This window comes from Hoplias malabaricus, chromosome 15 (assembly GCF_029633855.1).
Source record: "Hoplias malabaricus isolate fHopMal1 chromosome 15, fHopMal1.hap1, whole genome shotgun sequence".
Lineage (NCBI taxonomy): Eukaryota > Metazoa > Chordata > Actinopteri > Characiformes > Erythrinidae > Hoplias > Hoplias malabaricus.
In genome coordinates, this window is record NC_089814.1 from 22,494,025 (window position 1) to 22,518,321 (window position 24,297).

Here is a 24,297-nt window from a genome sequence, read left to right on the forward strand (position 1 = left end):
AATATAAACTGCACAATTTTGTATGTAATACCATCTCCCCACAGTCACTGATGGTGGTGTTGCTGTTGTTCTAAAGTAAAGATTTGTTGTAACTCCACCTCAGTGTGAGTTAATACTCCTATCAAAAATGCCACAGGATTACTATGACCAAGTTTGTACAGTGTAGATTCCTGAAGAATCTATGAATTGTGAATAGAGTCTGGCCTTCTGGCTTCAGTGGTTGTGAATATGTACATAGCCATTATGAGTGGTACAAGTGGCCAATTGAATGGGGGGAGCTGAGACGCATTAGAGAGCTCCCAGCATGCCTTGCTGCTCCATATTGTCTGTGATAGTCTGAGTTTCTTTGTTTTTTTTGTGTCTTTGAGATTTTTTGATTTTGTGTGTGTGTGTTTTTGTGCGTGTTACGACGAGATAGATGTGCTCTCGTCAGGAAAGTTCACCATCAGCCTGTGTTCTGAGAGCTGGAGTGTGGCCCCCAGATACTGCGCACATTTCTGTTACTTTCGGCAATACCTCTTTTTAAAAGCTGAATATAGCATGCAGTATGGCTATATCTCAGTGTCTGTTCTCTCATTTGTGACACTATTTAACTGTTAATTTTATGGCAAAACAATTAGTTTTTTTTATGTAAAAATATGTTTTGTTTTTTAACGGTGTATATTGTTTTTTTTAACAGAAAACTACTGTAAACAAAACACTTCTTGAATGTAAAATTTATGATTGCCTAAAAATGCTGTAATGTCATATACATTTTCACAGCATATTTACGGTGAAATTTACAGCTGGCGGTTTCTCACCGTACATTTATAGATAACAGACTGTGATTTGTTGTTACATTAACATAGAAATTTATCAGGGAATGATATTGGAGGATTAGTAATCCCACATTCCAGATGCAGAGATTTGTGTAAAATTTAAACTTCGATGTCCACTGGAGCCAGGAATAAAGGACATGAGTATTGTGGCTTAAGTCCAGGTTAGTTAAATAAACCAGTCAAAATGCAGGCTAGCTTCAGAGCATTAGCTACCAGTTTAACTGACACAAACCCCTTCTCTGATCTTCAATTCTGGAACTGAAAATCTCAGGTTTTTGTGAACGTGGTGTTAGTTGCTTAATCTACTTTCTGTAACACCCCCGAGATTTGGGTTTCGTTTTATCAAGGTGTGAATTGCTAACTGCTCTCTAGTAAACAACACAGAAATTACACAATAGATCTGTAAGCAGTGTTTCTCACCCCTGCCAATTTTAGTGGTGTCCCTGCTTTAACACTCCCACTGCAACTCTGAAAGGACTTGTTTATGAGCTGATTATTGGACCAGGTGTTGGGAAAAGAGAAAGCAGTATATGTTCAGGGCAGGGAGCCTGCTGGACCTGGTTGAGACGCAGTGCACTAGAGGATCCAACTATTCTTGCCTTTGAGGCAGGGAGCGGTGGGAAAAATGTAAGGAAAAAAACAGAGCTAAACAAGACATCACTGAAGACATAGTCTAGTATTTTCCATCTCTTTATTAACAGAGTATATACATTTTAGAAACCAAAATCAATTAATGTTTAATATAGTGATATATTATTGATATTGAATTATTGTCAGACCCCACCACGTTTCATGATTATTTGTGTGTTAAATTCAACAGAAAATACCTCGAATCAAGACAAGTCACTGCTGTATCTACAAAGAAATCGACTCCTTGGTTTCATTATTTGAGCTCTTTAAAGGGCAGCAGATGTTCTGGGATCGTTACTGTCCACACATTTTTATGTCCCCTCAAAAACAGCGGCTCTGTGAACCAGCGTGGGTTTGACACTCTGGTGAGATATTTCTGCTGAAGCCCTGTCAGACAAGCTGCTTTTTCCAGATCTTTCACCTCGTCTAAGGGCAGATCCTCAGCACAGTACCAGGTTTCCCCAACGTCCACGAGACCTGCAGTTCCAATCATAACTGAGCATCAGTACAGAGGTTCTCTGTATTAAAAACTATAATATCTTGAGGGTTATTACAGAAGGCCATATAGCTTTAAGACTGTTGATTCATTTGCTATGATGAACCTTTTATATCAGCTCTTCTGGAACCTACAGCTCTAGAAATGGCATGCAGAGGTAAGTCGACTCAGATGTCAAGATAAAACCAGCTTTTGTTTAGTCTAATTTACTCAGGGGTGCTGCTGGAACTGGACAAGTACATCATCTGAGCAGCAGATACATTCTCACCTGCGACGACACCTCTCCCAAATCTCTCTCCGGACTCCAGGAGCTCCTCTATTTGCCAGTGCTCCATTCCAAACCTCTGGGTGAGGATGTCTCTCCATTCATCACCTTCCCAATCCTTCTGCGCGATGTGCACCGCCAATGTGCAGTTCATGAGCTCGGCCAACAGAGGGCGCCAACGCGTCTCTATAGATTTTACCCCATTCAACAGGAGACCAGCGTACGGCTGTCTGAACGATAAACAAGCCACTTCTAACGCCATTAAAAAGCCGAAATCATTCGCGTACTCGTTCGTTTATTCACACACGAACTTAACTAAACAGACCAGCCACTTATATCAAAAGATTTCATTTTTAAGACACATTGTCAGTTAAATGACTTGCATCTTCAAAATGTTAAACACTGAGACAAGTATTTACAAAGTGGCTTTGGGTTTAAAAATAAAAAAAGCAACCTTCTAGATTCAAATAACGGAGAATAACACACACGTCCCTTTTGTTTCTACTTCTTCGAGCTCTTCCTCCTGAAAGTCTCTCCCGGAATCACAGTACTGCCACCATACGTCCAATAAACAGAAAATAGCGCCATCTAACGGACAAACTGTAAGAGACCAATGACGCTTTATTCATGGCCAAATCTTTCGGGTCTTTGTGCCATACATCCCTCACAACAGATACACCTTTACCACCAAGAAGCAGCAAGGTGGTTCTAATGTATATTCCACTTGGCTGTTGATTCAACTGCATTTTTAATTGCTTCATTTTGCGTTTCTTTTACTTTCATCAAATTACTGACCTCTTCTTTTGAGTCACTGCCTGTAAGGAGTGTGGTGTGTTCTCCCTGTGTCTGCGTGGGTTCCCTTTTTCGCTCCCGTTTCCTAATGCGCGAGTGTGAGCCACTGGCACCAGTCCAGAATGGCTTCCTATTCACTGTTCCTCACAGTGCACTGTTACAGCCAATGACTCAATTAAGAAGGGTATTAATGATTTTATTTATCTATTAATTACAATAAACAATATCCAGGAGAATCTTGAAATAAGACGCGAAACTCCTACACCTCTCCTCTGCCGGCCTCATGTTATTGGTCTCGTGGATTGCGTTTAAAAACAAATTATGCCTTCAGTAAATCACTCACATGAAGATGTGAGATTGTTCAATTTTACCGCTCCATCTTAAAAGCTGCAGTGGCGAGACACAGGTTTCAGGCAAGAAAACAGCTGACAGATTTTGATTATTGGGTGGCCTATGCCTTTAATGTTAGTCGGGTACAGGCGGTAGTAACCAACAGCTTTGTGTGGTTTTGCTCTGTAATATATTGTTGGTGCCCCCTTACTACAACGGTTGTTTTATGGTATGTGACATACTAGCTGGTGTAATGGAGCTATCATTAATGTACTGCAGACATTACAGTAAACAAGCAAGACTCTGTAAGGATTGTAAGACTTCAGTTTACTGAAGCACACACCTGCACTACACTGGTTTCCCATTATGACCTGAAGGAAAAGTTGTGATGGACTAGGGCCCTGTCCAGGGTGTGTTCCTGCTTTGTCCCAGTGATTCTGGGTCGGTTCCGGACCCACGGCACTGAACAGCATAAAGTGGTTACAGAAAATGAATGAATGAATGAATATAATAGCTGTTCTTTGTGTACTCCCAATATTCAACATTTACACACAGTTTGTGGATAATTAAAAATATTTAAATTGTTTTTCTGCATTGTAGAAAAACCGAGTACCAGTTCTTTACTTTCTGTGGTTCCAATTCCTGCCAGAGGTTCTAGAATAGAACACGCTCAGAATTCGTTCCAGTACATAAAATAACATTAGTAAAAATCCTAATGAATTAAATCTTACTGAATATCCACATTCATTTACTGTTAGAACAGAATGATGTACCTTTTATAAAGATCTGCCAAAATGTCAAAGTAATATTAGGGTTAGACTTGTGTTTTTAATAATCATTGGTTCTAAAATATTTACATTTCCACATTCTTAGGTTTCACAGTATAATGGGCAGCATTTGTATTGGTCAACACTGCTTCTCTGACCAGGTCAGATGAGTCCACTCCAGCTCAGTTGCCTACAACATAACAACAGCACCAAATACAGCCGATCAGTGTCAAGAGACACTAGCACAGCGTTCAGCTAAACTGAACAGAACCCGTTCATTCTTCAAGTCCATAAACTTTCTCTTCAGCTGCTAATCTGAGAACCTCTGATCTGTTAACTGTGACTGTTCTGTCTTGAGATGTAGGTCCCCAGACTCTGCTTGTCCCTCTGCCATTGCTGTAAAGACTGGTGAGAGTTTCTGGCAGCTCCTCACCGGACCTCCATGTGGTCCTTGCCTCTGCTGAGCAGCTCACAGGACAGAAAGGGGGGCCATTATCCCGCATCTCCCACCCATGGGGGCCTTAAGATTCTTCTCCAGCCACCGTCTAGAAGAGAGAGAGAGGTACTTCCACGGCTGTGGGGCATTTCCCACACATCTGAGTTATTCAGTAGCTGCTTTCGTGGCCTGTGAGGATATAGAGGTTGCTCAGGGCAGATGGGTTGTCTGTGGGAGTGCTCTGCAAGATTATGTCCCTGTAGGATAAAGCAGTTCACATCATTTAGACATGTGCGGGAAGTGTAACCGATGGTTACTGACAACTAAAAGCAATGCTTAATAGAAATTGCAACAGTGTAATAGTGTAATTCACTTTTACCACCAAGTCTGAATTGACCACCTCCTTGTATCTACATTCACTGTCCATTCTCTCGGCTCCAGTGACCACACAGGAGCATTTTGTAGCTCTACAATTACAGCCTGTTGTCCATCTGTTGTTCTGCATACATGGTTATCCTCCTTTCACCCTGTTCCTCAGTGGTCAGGACCCCCATAGGTCCCCCACAGAGCAGGTATGATCTGATTGGTGGGTCATTCTCAGTGTTGCAGTGACACTGACATGGTGGTGGTGTTTTAAACCTCAGTGTCACTGCTGGACTGAAAATAGTTCCCCAGCCAAGAATATCCGGCCAACAGCGTCCTGTGGGTGGCATCCTTTGTCCTTTTGTGAAGGACTAGAGGATGACAAACACTAACTGTGCTGCAACAAATGAGCTACTCTGATTTTACATCTGCAAGGTGGACCAATGAGGTAGGTGTGTATAATATTATGGAGAGTGAGCGGACACAGGGTTTAAAAACTCCCGCAGCACTGCTGAGTCTGATCCACCACCCAAATCATACCTGCTCTGTGGTGGTCCTGACTGACCGTTGAAGAACTGGGTGAAAGGGGGTTAAAATAATTATGCAGAGCAACAGATGGGACTACAGTCTAATTGTAGAAACACAGTGTGACCTGTATGATTATTGCAGTTGGAGAATGAACAGTGAGTGTAGAAACAAGTAGGTAGTTAAAAGGACTTCATAAAAACTGTGATACAGGTTATTTACAACTCTAAACAATTGTTACAGTGCCCTAACTTTCCCTTCACACACACACCAAGTTGTCTAAAGTTGATTACAGAGGAAGAACATACCTGTTTGTCCCCAGAACCTGGAAGACCCGGCTCTCATCTGTTATCTCCTGGGTAACCTGCAGAAAACAACATAACATTTATTGTCTTGCTCACTTCCCCCAGCTTGAGAACCTTTTTGATTGACATTTGCTGTACCTCATTGCTCTGTATGCTCCTCCCCATGAGCCCATGTTTCCAAAAAGCGAGAACGCTATCCTGTAAACACACTGCAGGAAAAACATCAATGGTTCAAGTGTAAGAACAACAAAACAAAAAAAAGACTGCACACCAAAAACACTAGTCGGTACAAATTAGGTTGCTGGAAAAATCATAGTTACTGCTATGAAGGCATATCCAAACACTTGTTAATACTCTTTCCCTTATTTCGGAACACATTACCATTTAAAATAAGGCAGTCAAGTTCAGTAAGCAGTTTTAAGAAACATTTAAAAACATATGTTTATCCAATTTCTTAATTAAGATACTGCTGATATTTATATGCTTCCTTTTTCTTTCTCTTTTTAAAATATTTTATTTCCTTTTCGCTCATTCTGTTTTAACTTAGGCACATCTATTTATTGAAGTCACTTATTAAAGTGCTAAAATAATTTTAAAAGATTATTATTATGATTATTATTATTAGTGGGTGTTCAAGTACGGCATTGTTTTTCTGAGTTATCCTGTAGAGCAGTGCTTCTCAATGTTCCTGGTGTTCCACTGCCTCTCCTGCAAACCCACCTGATCCAACTAACTGTATGTGCTGTAGTGAGGTGGACCAGGAGTGAGAACCACTACATAAACTAACAACACAAAATCAGTTTGGTATGAACCAGGTCATGCTAGCTGCCTGTAATAAATGAATGTTAAAAATTCATTTCCATTGTTTACATCATAAAAGTATAAACAATTTCTTGCTCAGATCTTAAAATACTAATATGTAATCATTCATTAATTTATTGTCTGTAAACACTTATCTAGTTACTACAAATCAAATCAGTTTATTAGTCACATACATAGACACACATGGTACAACTAGCAGTGACATTGTTTGTTTATTTTCCTTCCCAGTTTTTCCCCCCATTTTCCCTAAAGTGGCATCTGCTGCTAGGTACACAGACATTGTACATAAAATGTGTTCTTGACAATTTTGCACAAACACAAACACAGTACCAGTCAAACGTTTGGACACATCTTCTTATTAGTCATTGGTGGAATGACTAAAAAGGGCTTTTCACTGTATAGAACTGTGTACCAGACCCTACCTCTGTACACATTAAGGCGGCGAGCAGTTCTGCAAATTAACTCATGACAAGGCCATAGTTGTGCACTGAAAACCATTTCAAGTGATGACCTCACAAAGCTGACAGAGAATGGCGAGAGTGTGCAAAGCTGTCCTCAAAGCAAAAGGTGGCTACTTTGAAGAATCTAAAGTATACAACATATTCTGGTTTGTTTAACACTTTTGTGTTTACTACATAATTCCATATGTGCTTCTTCATAGTTTTAATGTCTTCGATATTCATATACAAATTAGAAAAGAATAAAAAAAACAAAGAAAAACCATTGAATGAGAAGATGTCCAAACTGGGCTGGCACTGTACGTTCACAATATGTGGAAAATGGCACAAAACAAAGCAAACCCTTCCTGAGGTGGGTGTCCAAACATCAGAGGGGTACTTATATATAACTAAGTAGTAAATATACATTAAAATATTAAATACCTATAGTATATAACACTATATACAGAGATAATATAAGCAAAGAATTGAAAGCCAAACATAATTTAAAATGTATTTGTTAAAGATCCATCCTGGATAGTCCATGCCAGTTAAAGATGATAAGCTTTAATTTACTGTTAGCATCCACCTGAGATTTTGGTTAAACTCTTTGTCTATTTTTCAAAGAATACACTTTTTTCATTCCAGGAAAAATATATGTGTGCAGCACCAGCACTCACCTAAAGTCTCAATGGAGAAGTTGAAAGTCAGTTCTGAGATCATGTTTTTGCTGGGACAGCCCTGTAGGTTTACAGCTCTCACAGTCTCTGCACAGATCAGGCCAATGTGTATGTAATTATTACCCACACACTTCTTTCATTAACAGCATGTTTTATTGTTATTAACAGTGTAAGCAATGAAGTAATGTAGTAAACAATAAAATAATCAAAGGTTAAACGTAATTTAAACACAATGTGGGATTTTGTTAGAAATCTGGCTTTTACAATAAGCTGGTTGATTTCAAAATATTAATATATTGGTAAATAAATAAAAGGACATTAAATCAACATACTTTCCAGAGCTATGAGGACTGTATCTCTGTCAAGCTGTGTCACTTGTTTCGCCTCCAGAGACTTACCATCTGTGAAGACAAATTACATTTTGAGCAAGACATTCTTACCTTTCACAAAATGCATCTTGTTACATAGCATTGTTTTTAGCTCAGTTAATATTTACAGCTTAACAGACGCCTGGGCCAGGCCCCAAGTGAGCAAGCCAAGGGCAACAGAGGTAAGAAAAATACTCCCTCAGTGCAAGGTCAAAAACTGTGAGAGAAACCAGGGAAGGGGAAGGGGAACCAATTCTCTACTGTTTGACCAAGGATAATAAAACAAATGACACAACAAGAGCTATGTGAATAAAGAAGTGCCTAATGAATTTACAATAGTGAATAAGGACATTATGAAAATGTCACTAGACAGAGGTACATCAGGAGAAAGTGACAGTGAGGCATCAGTCTCTGTTTCTGTGCGTGTACCTGGCTGTTCTCGGGGTGTGTCATCAAGATGGATGATATCAAAATTCAGGTCTCCAGGGCAATGATGTGTGCTGTAGACCCCCACACACACTTGTGGGAGATCCTCGTTCTCCTGAACTAGTAGTTCAAATACGGGTAGAGACTCAGGAAGTGTTAAAGATATGTGCTGAGAGAGGGATAGAAAAATAAGCTATGGTTAACAGATATAAGGCCAAATTATACATAAGTGCACAAATCATTACTCTATGTCTTTGATAGTTTCACGGACAACACGAACACATGAATCGTTACCGTCTCACATCTCAGTCCTACCTTGAGCTGCATGAACTTCTGCAGCGGTTCATACCACATAAGAAGAACTAGGCCGCTTGGCACAACGGCACACAGGAAGACGCTGTCTGTGTATGGGTTCCGTACTGCGAAAGAAACAGAAGGCTCTGTAACAATTTGAACCAATGGTACAGAGCTGAGTCTCTAAAAGTACAAGTAACACAAACGTCATTAGAGAATATGTTTCCCTTTTAAAAAGCTACATACAACAGCACTTGCTCATCAAAAGCACAGTAAAATCTCAAGAGATCAAGAAGTTTCTATGGATTTGAATATGGTATAGGAACAGGGCAACACACAGAGGACATGCAAGGATATTTTTCTAGATATAGTATCTGATGTACAGTACTGTGCGTAGGTACCTAAAATTGTTTTTTTTAATCAGTTAGGGCGGCACGGTGTTGCAGCAGGTAGTGCTGCTGTTACACAGCTCCAAGGTGCTCCAACAGTCCAAAAACACACATTGGTAGGTGGATCTGTGACTCAAATAGTGTCCATAGGTTTGAGTGTTTGTGTGTCAATGTGTGAGTGTGTGTCGCACTGTGAAGGACTGGCACCCTCTCCAGGGTGTGATTACGAGTAGGATCCAGACCCACTGCTACCCTGAACTAGATAAGCGGTTACAAACAATGAATGAAAAATGTATTCATTTAAAATAATAAGTCTTAATAAGTTGGTGCTTGTGTAAAATTATTTATAATTACAATAAAGTTTACACAAATATTCCAAACACTTTGTTATGTATTGTGAGCAAATGGGAAGATCAAAGTTTGTTTCCTGATTGTATGGATTTGTTAAATCAATAGCACATTTAATTTAACATAATATTAAGTGTTTATTAACTGGTTTAACTGGATAACATCAATACTGGACCACCACTAGGAGAGATTTGGAAAGGGTTAAACCAACCTTCACAAACAAATTATTAATAGTTATGTTATTTGTTTTTAATTGTAATATTTTATTTATTTTATTTATATTCTATGAGCAAATAAAACTACTCCTCATAAATAGCTGTTTTAATCTCATTTTGTCAGTACTTTGCTCAGTACTGTAATATTTATATCAATTATAATCTAAGGCTAATATATATTATATAACATGATAATTGAGAAGTATAAATAATGTTGCAGTTCTGAGGTGGAAATCATTTCTATTTCCACCATTGCATTAATGTATTTATCAATAGAAAGCATCAAACTTTAGATTTGTTTTTTGTGTGTCTCTATACTTTGATTCAGCTCATCAATTATCCACCACTTTCAACACACATCCCAGTTCAGTTTTTTTTTTTAATTGGAGGATGGACATTCCAAGTTAAGAGCTTTAGTCAAATACAGCATCAGTTCTTTAAGGGTTTGTGAGTTGTTACAACACTGTACAGTGGTGTTCCTTACCTACACTACACCTTCTACAGCCTTTGGTGTCAGGGATCTTCACAGACATGGCATACTTTCTACAGAAAGAAGTTCAAAATGTTTCTACTAAAACAGTACATTCTAAATTAACAAACAACACCCATGCTTTTTTAAAATAACGTGTCTGTGTAAAACACTACAGACCTTGAGTTGATTCTTGTGCTCAGGCGGTGTGCGTTGATTGACAGGTGACCTTGGCGCCGCTGCATGTTTCGGCGGTGCTCAAAAAGTGCAGGCAAACTATGTGAAGTCAGCTGGGAGGACTTTCCTGTGTCCGTAAAATCACAGGACAGAGATGATAAACAAAGACATACTTCTCTTCTCTGTGCTACAGTATAGCCAGGGTAAGAGTAACCTCGCTTTAACATACCTGAGACAGACATCAACACATTGTTCATAACGTATAACCAGCTGCATCTCTGTGGAAGCAACTAAATAAAAATAAATGAATAAATATTATAAAATGATACTTTATCTTAACTTGCATTATGCATATACTAGAAAACTGTACTGTAACATAATTCCAGTCAGACTGTCAAACAAAAGAACCCTAATTTTCTGCTTAATTCATACCAATTATTCAAACACGTCTGTGATTATATTAAAGAAGAATGTGAGGAATATAGACACATGGTACCTTTTCTATAGTGTCCTCATGGAGCTCATTGAGGTTGAGGGTATAAATGCCTTCTTCTGTACCCAGGATCAGGTGTTGATCTGTGAGGTAGAGAACCAAAACATCCGCTCTAACCCAAGAAAACTCATTAACATACATTAGAGGTTAGAGAGGGACTGACGTGTACCTCTGGTCTTGGGTAGAACCCATGTAACAGCACAATGAATTTTCAAAGGACAGCCATTAAATATCTTGGAGAAACATGCTCCCATCTGAAAGACAGAATACAGTCAGGTGTAATGGTACACAATAATACAAGGAATAATGCCTCACTTTTAAAATAAAGGCAAATTAATTTAGTAGTAATGAATATAAGAAGATATAACATACATGTACTTGAGGTGTAGGTGGCAGTCCATGAACTCCTTTCTGAAATTCATAAGAAATACAGGAAAATAAAACAAATGTTGAAGAATCAGTGAGTTCTTCAGTAAATGTCAGTGATTATAACAATTTCTGTCTATACTGGTATATTCATGCCTTGGAAGAACCATGAAAAACAACTGTTGAACTTAATGTGAAGGGTGAACTACATTAAAGGAGCTGTAGTAAAATCTGTAGTAAAGGAGCAAACATCAAAAATTGCGTACAGCATGTTTACAATTGTGTAAAATGTGTACAGCAGCACAAGTTCAAAACATGGTTTTCGCATGGTTTTCTTTTATGTTCCTGTGCATTAAAGGCCACGTTCATGATTGAAATAAAAACACTTTTTATAAAATTCAGAGGATGTTTCCACATCATTTGATAGCTCTCCAGTCTGTCTGCTTGCTCGAAACTGTTCTAATGTGTTTATTAAGCTCCATGAAGTGTCTCAGACTGGTATACTAGGCTTTCTCTCTATGCTCATGACATTTTTTGAAACAGACAGACCTCCAAACTTTAAAAAACATTAACTGAGATGAGAATTTTGATCTATTCCTGCTCCGTACCTTATCTTTGCTGAAGATTTAACTGACTCCCTAAATTCGGTAGAGCACCAAGTGCATGAAAGTAAACACTGAGCAAAACTGCTACAAAATTAAACAACTTGAGTTACAAATTAGTAGTAATTCCAACAGTGAATAAAAACCTAAACAAGTTAAACTTCAGCCATGTACAGTTATTTTTTCCCTCAAATATAGCATTCCACATTAAAAATTGCAGAACTTTTTAACGTACACAAACCAGAGAACAGAGTTTCCCCACAACTGTAGACAGTTGTAGAAAATTGCATCCAATACTAGGTGTGAAAACCCCTTGATATTGTCATTGCATTTCTGTTTTGTCAGGATTATTAGGTTCTGATAATAAAATATCTCTTATCAACTCAGTAGTACTACTCTTCTTAGTAGCTATGTAAAGTGTGAATAAATGGTCACTACTTACTGAGTCTTCTGTCTTCCTTCTAAGCGTGCTCCATTCAGGTGAGAGCGGCTGGCGGGGCAGAGAGTCTCCCCTGTTTTCTCCTGTCACAACCCCAACTGTGCCTCGTGATATTAAACCTGTTAACGTCAGCTGCATTAAGGTTTATGTTTCAGTTCCATGGCATCTTATCTATTATCTTTGGGTTCTTATGTTTGAATAATTATGTATTAGATGTACAAATAGGTTTGAACATGTTGTTTTGTGTAACATCTAATGGTCATTCAAATTTCAAATATTCTTCTGCTCTTTTTTCATTTTGTTGTAACCTGCGTAGTACTAAGGATGACAATTGTCATCTTATATATGCTACATTCACCACTGCCAACATCAAAATCACCAAATGTCTAAACCAAAACTCACATGTACTTATAATATTATACCTAAGAACAGAAAAAAAATGTATGAACATCTTTTTACTGCACTTTTGTCTACACTTGATAGAACTCATAATGAATGCAGTGACTAATGAATTCTTCTTGTTTGCCTTTTTCAGATGACTTACTTTCGTTATATTTGGGTGAATAATATAAAAATGTCACTTATACTACGCACAATTTACCATAAAATGACAAAAGAGCAGGAGAATATTTGAATGTTTAATTACAAATATATATTACACAAAAATCGTAACTTATTTTTACACTAAATAATGTGTTGCATTTTACCATCAGTGGGAGTCGTGCAGAGGGAGCTGAGACTGCTGGAGTCACTGAATAGAGAGGAGTCTGTGAAGAATGTGGAGTTTGGGAGGAGGGAAAGGTCAGAGAGTGTTGAGCCAATTAGCAGCGCTGATTCATTATGCAGACTTGCGGTATTGTCTGTGTGGGGTGTAGAGCCAATGCGAGGGGAGGAATCTGAAGATGGAGTGGAGGCTTTTTTGTCTTGATTGGTGGAACAGTGAACATTTGCTGGCTGCGGTGTTGAGACGAGCCTCTTCACTGTGCCATATCTGTCCTCTTCAGCTGGTGAGTGCTAAACATAAAAAAGGTAAATAAGCTACAGGCATTAAAGCAACGCTAGGCTAGATTTGGTATTTCTGATCCTGGACTCCAGTGTGTAATTCACTTTTACAGCACTGTCATGAAATCCAGATGGAGGGAGAGGGGGTGAATTCCTACCCTCCTCCAAAAGTTACATAGTGCAGTTTCTGCAGTGCTAAGCCCAGATTAGCAAAGGCAGTGGCTCTATTCTCCCTATTACAGGTGAGTAAGGCATCAAAATGTAATTGTAAGGCAAAAATACGACCTAAATTTGCTTTAAGATATAACTGCAAATAACAAAAGCAAAAACACTGACCTCTGCAGAGGGTGCTCTTTTCATAGTTAAGCTCCTGAAATCAAAAGAAAAAGAAAGATGAGATAAAACTGGCTTTCAATAATTGCAGTACCACCAGAATCTAATGTTAAGCACATAACCCACTGACCAACTTTGGTTTAAAAGTGTGTATAAATGCAGCAAGGTGTACAATTTCTGTTTAGGAAATTATGTTCCAGTTTCGTTTAGGCACATTCCTGTAAATAAATTTATAACAACTGAAAAGTCATTACTCTCTTACCTCTCAAGCAACGCTTCCTCCACACATTCCAACAGACTCCTGCCACAAACCACAAATGTAAACCAGCTCAACAATATTCCTTAGGATAGATATTTTGGTCAAAACTTTGGCCACCAGCAGACATTTCTGAACTGACAATGAAAAAGCTTAACTTACGGAGAGTCCTTCTCATCACTAACAGCGTTCCAGTCGTCATAGGATCCCTGGAAAGCAGCATAAACATGATATATAAATCAAAGTGTTAATAAGTGTTAATAAGCAAAGAAACAGCCACATGACGTCCAGGAATACTACAACCGATTAAAGGAATAAACTAAGCCAGTGGCTGACAGGTTGGGCTGTGTTCCTGTTTGGACCTATTGCCATGAAACTTCAGAAATGTACAAGAATAAAGTCAGAATATTTAGAGGAGGAAAAGAGAATATTCTGACCTTCTTTCCCTCTCAGGATCTACATATTTTTGATAACAGATTTAGTTAGTATTTTTCATAGTCTTTTGCCCACTATTGGAGCAGGACGGTGGGTTTGTGTTGTGTGTGGACACTAGTGCACACAGCCAAAAACACATTTCTTTTTCAAACAAATTATTCAATAAAAAAATTCAACTGATCTGTGTTCTAACCAAGATTTAAAAAAAAATGACTGATTACAACTACCAATCCCTGTTTGTGTTGATTTTGGCTTTTAGATACACACAGGGGAGTTTCTTTTGGATTGGATGTCATGTATTGCATAATTTTAAAGGGTGTCGTGATAGAAAAAAACACTGAACTAAGTCATTAAAGGGATACAGACATTTAAAAGGAAACAGGTTTGGATCATTTTACTTTTTGGCAGCAGACCTGACATTCTTACCAATGAATCAGGGCAAGGGTCCGTCTCTTTCCGCATGGGTGGTCCAAATTTCACGTGATCAACTGAAGGCAGAAACCAACATGGACATTGAGAGCCATTATACTGTCCTTCTATTAATGTAACTGAGAGACACTAGCACTCAGCCCACTACATACTCCACGTTCTAACATGATCTTCATTCACTTTTACAAGTGGAATTACATTTTTTACTAATTAACAGTTTTATTTACCTCAGTTTAAGAATCCTGTGCATTTTTCCTGTGTATTTATATTGTATGTGTGTTAACAAAGCAGGAAATTCATTTTTACATGACTGCTTTTCAAACTCTTAGGCTGTCAAATCCCATCATTTTTTTTTTAAAGTCACTTTAAGAGTCACTTCCATATGTAGTCATAGATCAGATACTTATAAGACTCATTGCGTTCATATGTACTGGATTTCATGCATCTTTTTGCATGTATGCACTGACAGCAACTGAAGGCTGTGTTTCTAACAGCTCTGTGCTTCCTACATAGTGCACATTGCGGGTGATGAAACTATGACTTCCGCACAAAAATAATGTCACTGAATGTCAGAAAAGAAGCCCCGAAGGTGACAGCTGAAAATGTAGGTTAGACTTAATATGGAAGCTTTTGCAAACTGAAAATTTAACACATTGTTTTGTGTTAAACATATTGCGCAGCGCTTGTGTATAGATACTGTTTAGATATCATTACAGTGAGAGATTCATTCACATTACAGTCACAGTTACATTTTTGAGCGTGAACAGCCAAGAGGCATAGGTGGACATATTGCCACTGTCCAATTAAAAACATGCATCTCCAGGTATAGTTTTATTACAGGAGAAGGAAAAAAACCTTCATCATTTTCAATGGATATTAATATAAAAAGTAATTTTTATAGCATTTCTATTGGTCCATTAATCATGAAATCTTTATACATTGTGAAGGACAGCTGCTGTGATCAAAAGGTGTAGTACATTTAAAAACGGACAAAACATTTTATGACATCACATAATCATTGGATTCCAGATTATTTTTGCTGTGATATTCATAAATAGATTCATAAGTGAACGATATATGTTGAAACAATAGTTTCATTCTATGTGAAAGTTTGTATGTAAACGTAGGTTTCCCTTGATGCAAATTTAAAATGAACACACACACACACACACACAAAGAGGTATGAATAATGTCACATGTAAACTAACATACACAAACATCAGGCCCTAACCGAACAATGCTTCTATTCATGGCACTTGAGTGGGCACTCAAGACACAATAGAGATCAGTGTCCCACTGGCCTTGGCAGGCTGTGGTGGCATGCTGTATTCCCCCACAACCACAACAGTCACCTCCCAGTAGCTAATGCCACATTCCAGCTTTTCAGCTGCCAAACAAAGAGAGGCACTCACACTAGCACTTCTAATCTATTACTCTTTACCTCTATAATATCATTCAGCGGGCTGAAATCCTGACTGAAACAGATGAGTTCAGGCTTGTTTAATTGGAGAGTGTAATTCAGATGTAAAATATGCAAACTATAAACAGACATTCAGAGCACTTGTCAGTCCCATGTAATTATGATTAATGCTGTTTTGCTAAAAATAATATGAGACAAAATAGTTACATAAGAAAGAAACCATCCTTTGGTATTTTAAACATATACTGTGTCCTTCATAACAAAGCCATGTATCTCTGACATGGTAAGCTTAAATTAAATCTTAATTTAATAATAATAAACACTCCTTTTTTAGTTCAATCATTATAAAACATTTCTAAATGTTACAAAGAAGATGGTGTTAGCTTAAAATTAATTATTGCCATTAGACAAATGTTATGTTTGAAATCACACATATAAATGTAAAGAAGTGCAGGCAGTTTAAATAATGTTGGGTATAGAGTGCTAAAATGTCTGCATTATATTCAATAATCATTATCTGTATAACTCTACAAAACATTTCTAATTTCTCAGACATGCGGATCTAGTCCCAATTTCTACATTTTATAAATGTTCCTCCACCATTATGTGTTGTAACTGGCTAGATATGAACATGACAAGTGTATTCGGCATCGGCCCATATCAACATGTCACCAACAATACTTCATTTCAATACGTAATGACATTCGGATACATACAGATATTCAACTTGATTAAATGCTTACACTGCTCTTCAGAAAGTGTTTTGTGGACAGACAAGTGTTTCCCCAAAGATGTGATCTTGTCAGGAAAGGCGCTGCATGTCTGTAAATACATATACACACACAACAATAGAACTTATTCCAACAGACCAAACAGCACACAACGGTCATCTGCTCTGACTAATCTAATCCTAAATCTAAACTGCTGTTAGTATTAGATTTCTGAAAAAATAAGTTGTGTTATAACATTAATGGTGCAGAAACTCACTTTGCCTAGATCATCACTAAACAGTTGTGTAAGATATATTCACCTCAAGATCACTGTCGTCCATAGTCTGAGAGTGATGTATGTCAGGGTTATTGGCAGAGTCCAACAACTCAATGACAAGATTACGAGTTAATAGTTGAGTAACAAATCCATGCTAGAGAGACAGAGAGAAAGACGGAGAAGGGGAGATCAGACCGATACCAGCAGATCTTTCTTTCACAAAACTTTTGTAATAATTTCATTACAATAATTTCCATTATTTTTAAGTTCAGTTAAATTCACATTGTTGTAAAAATGTATTATTACTTAGCATTGTTTCCACCTTGATGAGTTCTACAGTGCAAATTTCTATCTTGCTCAAAATATATCCACTTTTCAACCATCTAATCTCTTTCATTAATGTCTTATGACTGTTGTGTAATTGTTGTAATATCCCTGGTCAAAACATTAGAATTGTATAGAATTCTGTGGTGAGAGGAATAAACACTGCCTCTGGTGGAAAGAACAAAAAATTAAATAGGATACTGGAGGATTACTGCTTTGAATTCTGAAGTTCTGCATCAACGGATTGCCAAAGGTATTGCACAAAAACTACTGCAGTGCTGCAATTTCTAACATCTCCTTTTTAATTGTGACATGGAATAAAGTTGCTCGAGAAGCATTACATTTTCTGCTCTTAAATCATACAAGCCATTAAAAGGCTAAAACTGAAAGGCAAAAAAATAAAAAGGTGTAAAATATTATTTTTGAGGTGCACACACCTTACTGGTCAAAATAGAACTTCACTGACACTTCCTAAAATTAATAGGATTAGTCTCCACAAACAACAATGAAACAACGCATTGTGATTCAGCAATGAAAACCCTTTAAGCCTAGGCTTAGGCTAAACAGAGAGAATGGACATTGAGTGTAGAAACAAAGATGTACATTGTCATAATGTTATGGCTGGTTGGTGTATGTATAGTATGTATTGTGTATAGTATGATCTATAATTAAATGTGGTCCTCGTGGTAAAACACTAAAATCGTTATAAACAGATACTACACCTGCAGAAGTTTCTCAGCTGTCGGCCTCTTACGAGAACTCTTGGTGAGCGCAAGCTTGATAAAGTTGTGGAATTCTGTGGACCTACACAACGCAAGCATAACATCCATTCATACAGTGCTCATACTCTAATGATTTAGACTAAATAAAATATCTGAACCATGTGTTCTTGTTCACCATTTGGCCTTGTCCTTCAGTTTGGGAGGCTGGAAGCTGCTTTTCGACATCAGCATTAAAGCTCTGGAAGACAGAACACAACAGTAGAACTACACACATCAGCTCAAAAAAGTTCAATTTTCACTGAATACTTGGCAACTTTTTCCAATTTATTCATCTCTGGATTATTTTCTTTGAAGCAATCAATGTGTTGTGTTACACAATACAATCTTTGTGTAAGAGGCTGCCTGTAGCACTAAGCTCTAAAATGGTTGATGAAGATCAATTTGCATTGGCAAATAGAGGTTACTCGGTTCGGCTAATTTTTTTTGCTTTTCCACTAGGCAGGTCTAGTACACGTTACATGGAACCGATTTTAGGGGCTAAACATCACATGTATACCTTGCAGAGCACTGACTGGCCAGAGAGACTTCTAAATCCAGAAGTGGCTCCTGCCAAATCTTCCAGGGGGCAGTGATTACTATGACAGTCTGTCATTGGGTAAATGAGCAGTTAGCCCACTAGGGAACAGGCACACTGCATACAAATTTATCAGGAAACTAACTTGATACTGTCATCTAACATAGAAGAGTTTTTTTCTGTGGTTACCTCATGTAGAAATACCACCAGTAACCACTAGATGCATACAGTTTAAATAAAGCTTTCTCTTTTTCTGTGTATTGTGTGGTATTTATTGATAGCTATATCCATGAGTTCATTATAAAGGTCTTTTTTATTGTAGCCATACTGACCACATCACAAGCTGCTCTCTCTACACAGCTCTAGCTGCTCCTATTATCTGTACAGAGATGTGCCTGAAATAAATCAGTGCCCCATTCACTATATATTTTATTAAATATTGAGCAATGTAGGAAATAGGGAGTAGGGGGCCATTTGGAACACACCTCACATTGTGTATGATGAAAGCACATTGGTGTGAGACATCCTGGAATTCACTGAGAATGAGCTGAAGGCTCTGCAGCTCGAAAAAAAGAGCCTTAATGTGTGATTCTATAAGAGTAGTCAGGGGTGATGATCCACCATGTTGAAAATGCCCAAAAAAGAGGTGGGACTCTACAAAACTATCGCTGATTTGACTGCGTTACTCTGATAGACAAACCGTGTGGCAAAGCTTGGTTAATACAGAGCTGTGGGTTAATACTCTGGTAGAATGAAAGAAAAAACAAATCTTCAGCGCCTTCTAAAATTACACTGTGGTCTTTTGAAGAGGTTCAAATACTCCTTGGATTAGTGGCTGATGAAAAGTCTCATCACCCCCAACCACCACAAAAAAAAAAAAAAAAAATTTAAAAACATAAACAAAGAAGAGTAAATGGCACTTAAAGTAACTGCTGCTGTACGAAAGAAAAAGGGTTCAGAGATTACAGTTGAAAAGCATGTCGAGCCGTGCCGAGCCAACTACGTATCATGCAGTGTAAAAGCGCCATAAGAATGATGCGCTTAGCAGCTACAGTGGGAGGTAATCTAAATTTAAATGTATTTCATTTTGGTGTTTTTGGAGGTGTATTTTTACAGAAATTGTTTGGGCTATTTGGCCGAATATTGACATCCAGTGTTTGTTAGAAACATTAGCGTTTAGCAACTTTGCTTGGCTAATGCAGCAAAATTCAGATGCCAGACATTAGAATCAGAAACAGAACTTCTAACCTTATTTTATACTAGTATAATATATTATAATGTATAAGGTTGGAGGTGCATGTGATGGATGGTCTGCCTAGTTGTGTATAATTGTATCCATTATATATTTAAAAAAAATTATTAAATAACCTCTTATGGTTAATGAATTCAGCAATCCTAATTTGCACCAACTGCTATTAAAAATGTTAGGTTGAGTAAACACAGACTGTATAGTATTCATAGAAAAATATTAAACAAAATGCGATGCTCTCCACAGGAGAATGCAGTGCTGAGAATGATCCACCACACAAAGCATACCAGCTCTGTGGGGTACTGTGTGGTCCCTGACCATTGAAGAACAGAAAGAAATGGGGCTAGCAAAGTATGCAGAGCAACACAGGGATTTAATGGTCATCTGATCTGACTAAATTGAAAATAAACCCGATAAATTTAGGCCAAAGATAAATGTAACTAATTAATTAAAATAAATTGTGATTAATTATTGTAGTTGTTTGACAGCCCTTATATACAAAGCACGTCTTTCAGTGCAGTTAAAATGTAACAGCATGAAATATTATTTTAAGTCAATAAACCCTTAATGTATTCATGGTGTATTCATAACGTAATCTACCTCATGGGGTGCAGATCAAACATTGGTGGCTGGAGTTCTGCTAGCTCTATGGCTGTAATACCCACAGCCCAAATGTCACACAGCTGGTTATAGCCCCCCTTCCTCTCCACAGCTGCCACCTCTGGAGCCATCCTGAGGCACAGAAAAGACCAAACATGGAACAGGGACACACGTTCACTTTCAGTGAATAAATATATATATAGTATTTAAACCCATGTGATAAGGAAGGTAAATATGTAGAATAAACAAACAATTTTAATTCTAGACTATTGATATTTAAAATAACCAAAACTTATTTGTCTTTGGCTTTTCTCCAGAGTGGACTTCATAGATCAAACCACTCTTTTAGGAAGCAGTTTTCAACTTGTGGCTCTGTCTTTCTGACCACTCACCAGTACGGCGTCCCAATGAAAGACTTTCTCTTAGCAACTGATGCATTTATCTCAGCTGCCACTCCAAAATCAGCTGAGGGACAGAAGGCAGAGAAAAGGAGGAGTGAGATTTAAGAAGGGTATGAGTTGGTGTCTGTAATGGGGGGAGTTGTCTGAGACAGAGGTAAGCCCCAACTGACCTAGTTTGACATCTCCCCGCTCTGTCAGAAGAATGTTGGCGCCCTGTGAACACCAAAATGACACAATGAGTGCAGACACGCTATCAGATGAGGCTGATGCTTACTCATTCAATCATACATACACAGACACACACACAAAATTGCAGTCTAAAGGGGTTCGGTCATTTGTGAAATTGCCCCTCAGAAAATACTTGCAGCTGGGACATAGATAGCACTAAGGACTAGCAATAATGGACTAATTTTTATGCTGACATTCAGAGTAGACACAATACTTTATAATAATTTCAATAACTGGTATGTTTTTCTTTTATATTTGCTTACTTTTATGTCTCTGTGCATTTTGCCAGTCTCGTGTAGATGATGCAGCCCCTGTAAAAGAAGGAATAGGCATATAATAATCCTATCATATACCTACTGCTGAAAAATCGCATTACTATTATACATCACTCTATGAGGGGCATTATGTAAGTTCTCAGTATGGATATTATCTACTAATCCTGTAGGTCTTTTTATAATGGCTCTAGGAAGTGACACTTTCTGAGGGTAAATAAAGAAGATATCTGTTGAGTTTGTTTTTATATTTCTATTGCAATCAATACGAAAACTAAACCTTCCTGAGTAACACAGACTGTGGATTCCAAGACATAATCCACCACCCTACAGCCCAGATCCAGCCTTGTGGGATTTTACCTTCTCCCAAATTTGATGTTCATTCATTCATTCATTATCTGCAACCGCTTTTCCAATTCAGGGTCACGGTGCAATTTTGATGTGAGAGGATTAAATGATCACTTTTCCAGTAAAGAAGAATGGTTTCTTTCATGCAATTAAAAAGCTATTTGCTGTAGTTAAAGGTGACTACATAAACATATAAAAATATATAAAATTTCATGTGCTTTAATACATACCTATATATACATACCTTAATAACAGCCCACATCATTTGAACTCAAATCATTACCTCAGCCTTTAATTGTAAATATTTCAAGTATTTAAACCGCCAAAAAGTCTGTTTAATACAAATGCCAGATACTGACAGCAGACATAATTCATATTTGTCCAACTATTTTTCAAAATGTAGTCCTTGCTGCCGTTCTCTAAATCACCCAAAGTGTGAAAGTAAGCACGCTCTTCTTCTCAGAGAAGTGTCATAACATTTTTTTCTATCTGCTGCTCACACAAACAGCTGAACATTTCTACAGGAAATGACCCTGTCCAGTCCTGTGTCTATAACTTGTGCTTTTTTTTTCCACGCCAAAAAAAAGTCTACTGTATCAGTAACATCTGAACTTGCATTCCCATAATAGGGTGAAAGATATGTAAGCCAGTTAAGCTACAAATAAAGATTAAAAAGAATGCGTCACTGAACCTTTACCTTCTGCTGTGGCCTGTTACTTTGTGCATCAAAGTTACATTTAACAAAGTATTCTGTTTGTGTGTTTTAACAGATGTAAGATGTCCTTACCTGAAGTGTTTCCCTGCTTACATATGCTATCTGTTTCTCTTTCAAGGGGCCAGTCACTGTGAACACAATAATGGCCTCATTTAGAGCCACAGATAAACGCACACAATTTTAATCTTCTTAAAAATGAGCAAATGTCCAGACGATGCACAAACCAATGTTATTAACACAAGGAATTGTAATGGTAACAAAATATTTTAGATATAACAGGCCCTTTATATATATGTAAATTTAAAAATTATGAATATATGAATAAAAAACACCTTTTATTTAACAAGGAATAAAAGCAATAAGTGGTTAAAGACAATGAAGGAATGAACGAAAGCAATGTTTCCTTCTGCGTGATATAGACTGGTGAGCATCAAATCTTCAGTGATAAGACTGGACCTAATTTATGTTTGGTGAATGAGCTGAACACAAATATGGAGGACTTTAAACTTGGCCACCTACATATAAACTTTGAAGAACACACACCTATTACAGGAATTGTTTTTTTTATTTTTTTGAAGATTAATAGTTTGGATGACATTTTTAAAAAAATTGTACCCTTTGTCAACTGTTTAAGGTCACAACCGGATGGGTGGTATCCAGTGTGATGGACACTCCCATCCTGTTGCCTCCTCTCTTTTAACTAGACAGATAATTATTTTATCTGCACCTGAGCAGTCTATGAGACCCTTAAAAAGGTACTGTTGATACAGAAAAAGATGACAGCTGCACTGGTATAGAGAAAGGTAATGTTATCATATAGAAGATAGGAGGAGCTTTTGAGAGAAACTGCTTGGGGTGTGATATTTAGGGAGTTGGCTGTATATGTCAGCTGCCAGTTCCTAGTACTAGGAAAACAACTTTCTAATGCCCAAAGTAGTCCTCAGGTTTAAGCTAGTATATTGTTTTTTTTTGTCAAAGGTCAAACGTTTTTTCAATCAAACTGTGAATAGCTTGCATGATACATTGCAAAAACATGTATCTTGTGCTACATTGGACCACGTATTTGTCACAATAATATTAATAGAATTCATAAAACTATAAGTATAAATGAATATTGTGATAATAAAAATATTCTGATTTGTAGTTATTTATGAATAGCAAACAGTTTACGTTTGCTATTCATTTGCATTCATTATTATTTTCTGCACTTTAGTTTTGTGGTAGATTTATTTGTTACATTATTTTAATACAAAATCAGACTATTGTGTACAAAATAACCAAATGTTTTACAAATTTTTTCTACTGAGTAGTTGGATTTATACTAAAACAAAAATGTAACCCTTATTTTGTTGCAAAAAATTGTTCTTGAAATTCATTTTTCAGTATTTTGTCATATCACCAACAATACTGTTATCACAGAAATACCCTGAAATATTGTAATATAATTTTAGGGCAATATCGCCCACATCTAAAATTGCTTTATAGGAAAAGAACAAAAACAAATCTTAACTTTCAGTGGAAGTCAATGTTAAAAAGTAAGTCTTTTAAAAGTAAGTAGGATCATTTCTATTGGTGCATTCATCATGAATTTTTCACAGTGCTGCTGTGTTCAAATCATGTAATAAATAAAAATGAACAAAAACAATGATATGTATTAGAAATTCTAACTGAAGGATAAAACACTGGACATGAAATTAAAACCAGGTTCACCTTAGCCTTTGGCATTGATACTGTACTTTTTTTTCCTCAG

General features: G+C 37.4%; 2 protein-coding genes across 2 annotated transcripts in view; both read right to left on the reverse strand.

Moving 5' to 3' along the window:
* Positions 1–1,513: 1,513 nt before the first annotated feature.
* zgc:110222 (uncharacterized protein LOC550336 homolog) lies at positions 1,514–2,736 on the reverse strand. The gene is made up of 2 exons (XM_066646591.1): positions 2,213–2,736; positions 1,514–1,925 (listed from the first exon to the last, which is right to left on the reverse strand). The coding sequence occupies exons 1-2, from the start codon at positions 2,469–2,471 to the stop codon at positions 1,702–1,704; spliced, it is 483 nt and encodes a 160-aa protein (XP_066502688.1). The 5' UTR covers positions 2,472–2,736; the 3' UTR covers positions 1,514–1,701.
* A 579-nt stretch (positions 2,737–3,315) lies between these two features.
* Positions 3,316–24,297, reverse strand: part of map4k6 (mitogen-activated protein kinase kinase kinase kinase 6) — a 29,361-nt gene continuing 8,379 nt past the window's right edge. Inside the window, exons 5-32 of the mRNA XM_066645668.1 lie at positions 22,620–22,675; positions 21,476–21,523; positions 21,155–21,197; positions 20,976–21,048; positions 20,584–20,715; positions 18,336–18,398; positions 18,161–18,242; positions 17,158–17,268; positions 16,871–16,949; positions 14,705–14,766; positions 14,006–14,052; positions 13,850–13,888; positions 13,591–13,624; positions 12,960–13,266; positions 12,256–12,371; positions 11,218–11,256; positions 11,015–11,099; positions 10,849–10,928; positions 10,582–10,642; positions 10,356–10,479; positions 10,191–10,249; positions 8,776–8,879; positions 8,464–8,629; positions 7,999–8,067; positions 7,667–7,753; positions 5,866–5,936; positions 5,731–5,786; positions 3,316–4,791 (exon numbers count right to left, since the gene is read on the reverse strand). Of these exons, the coding sequence (XP_066501765.1) occupies positions 4,704–4,791; positions 5,731–5,786; positions 5,866–5,936; positions 7,667–7,753; positions 7,999–8,067; positions 8,464–8,629; positions 8,776–8,879; positions 10,191–10,249; positions 10,356–10,479; positions 10,582–10,642; positions 10,849–10,928; positions 11,015–11,099; positions 11,218–11,256; positions 12,256–12,371; positions 12,960–13,266; positions 13,591–13,624; positions 13,850–13,888; positions 14,006–14,052; positions 14,705–14,766; positions 16,871–16,949; positions 17,158–17,268; positions 18,161–18,242; positions 18,336–18,398; positions 20,584–20,715; positions 20,976–21,048; positions 21,155–21,197; positions 21,476–21,523; positions 22,620–22,675 (2,381 nt within the window). The 3' untranslated portion in view covers positions 3,316–4,703. The remainder of the gene's footprint in view (positions 4,792–5,730; positions 5,787–5,865; positions 5,937–7,666; positions 7,754–7,998; positions 8,068–8,463; positions 8,630–8,775; positions 8,880–10,190; positions 10,250–10,355; positions 10,480–10,581; positions 10,643–10,848; positions 10,929–11,014; positions 11,100–11,217; positions 11,257–12,255; positions 12,372–12,959; positions 13,267–13,590; positions 13,625–13,849; positions 13,889–14,005; positions 14,053–14,704; positions 14,767–16,870; positions 16,950–17,157; positions 17,269–18,160; positions 18,243–18,335; positions 18,399–20,583; positions 20,716–20,975; positions 21,049–21,154; positions 21,198–21,475; positions 21,524–22,619; positions 22,676–24,297) is intronic.

What these genes read in the sequence shown, in the direction of transcription:
- zgc:110222 (XM_066646591.1), bottom strand. Translation starts at nt 2,471, where the DNA reads ATGGCGTTAGAAGTGGCTTGTTTATCGTTCAGACAGCCGTACGCTGGT. An exon ending in TGGGAGAGGTGTCGTCGCAG is followed by an intron (nt 1,926 to 2,212) that starts GTGAGAATGTAT and finishes TTGGAACTGCAG; the next exon opens with GTCTCGTGGACGTTGGGGAA.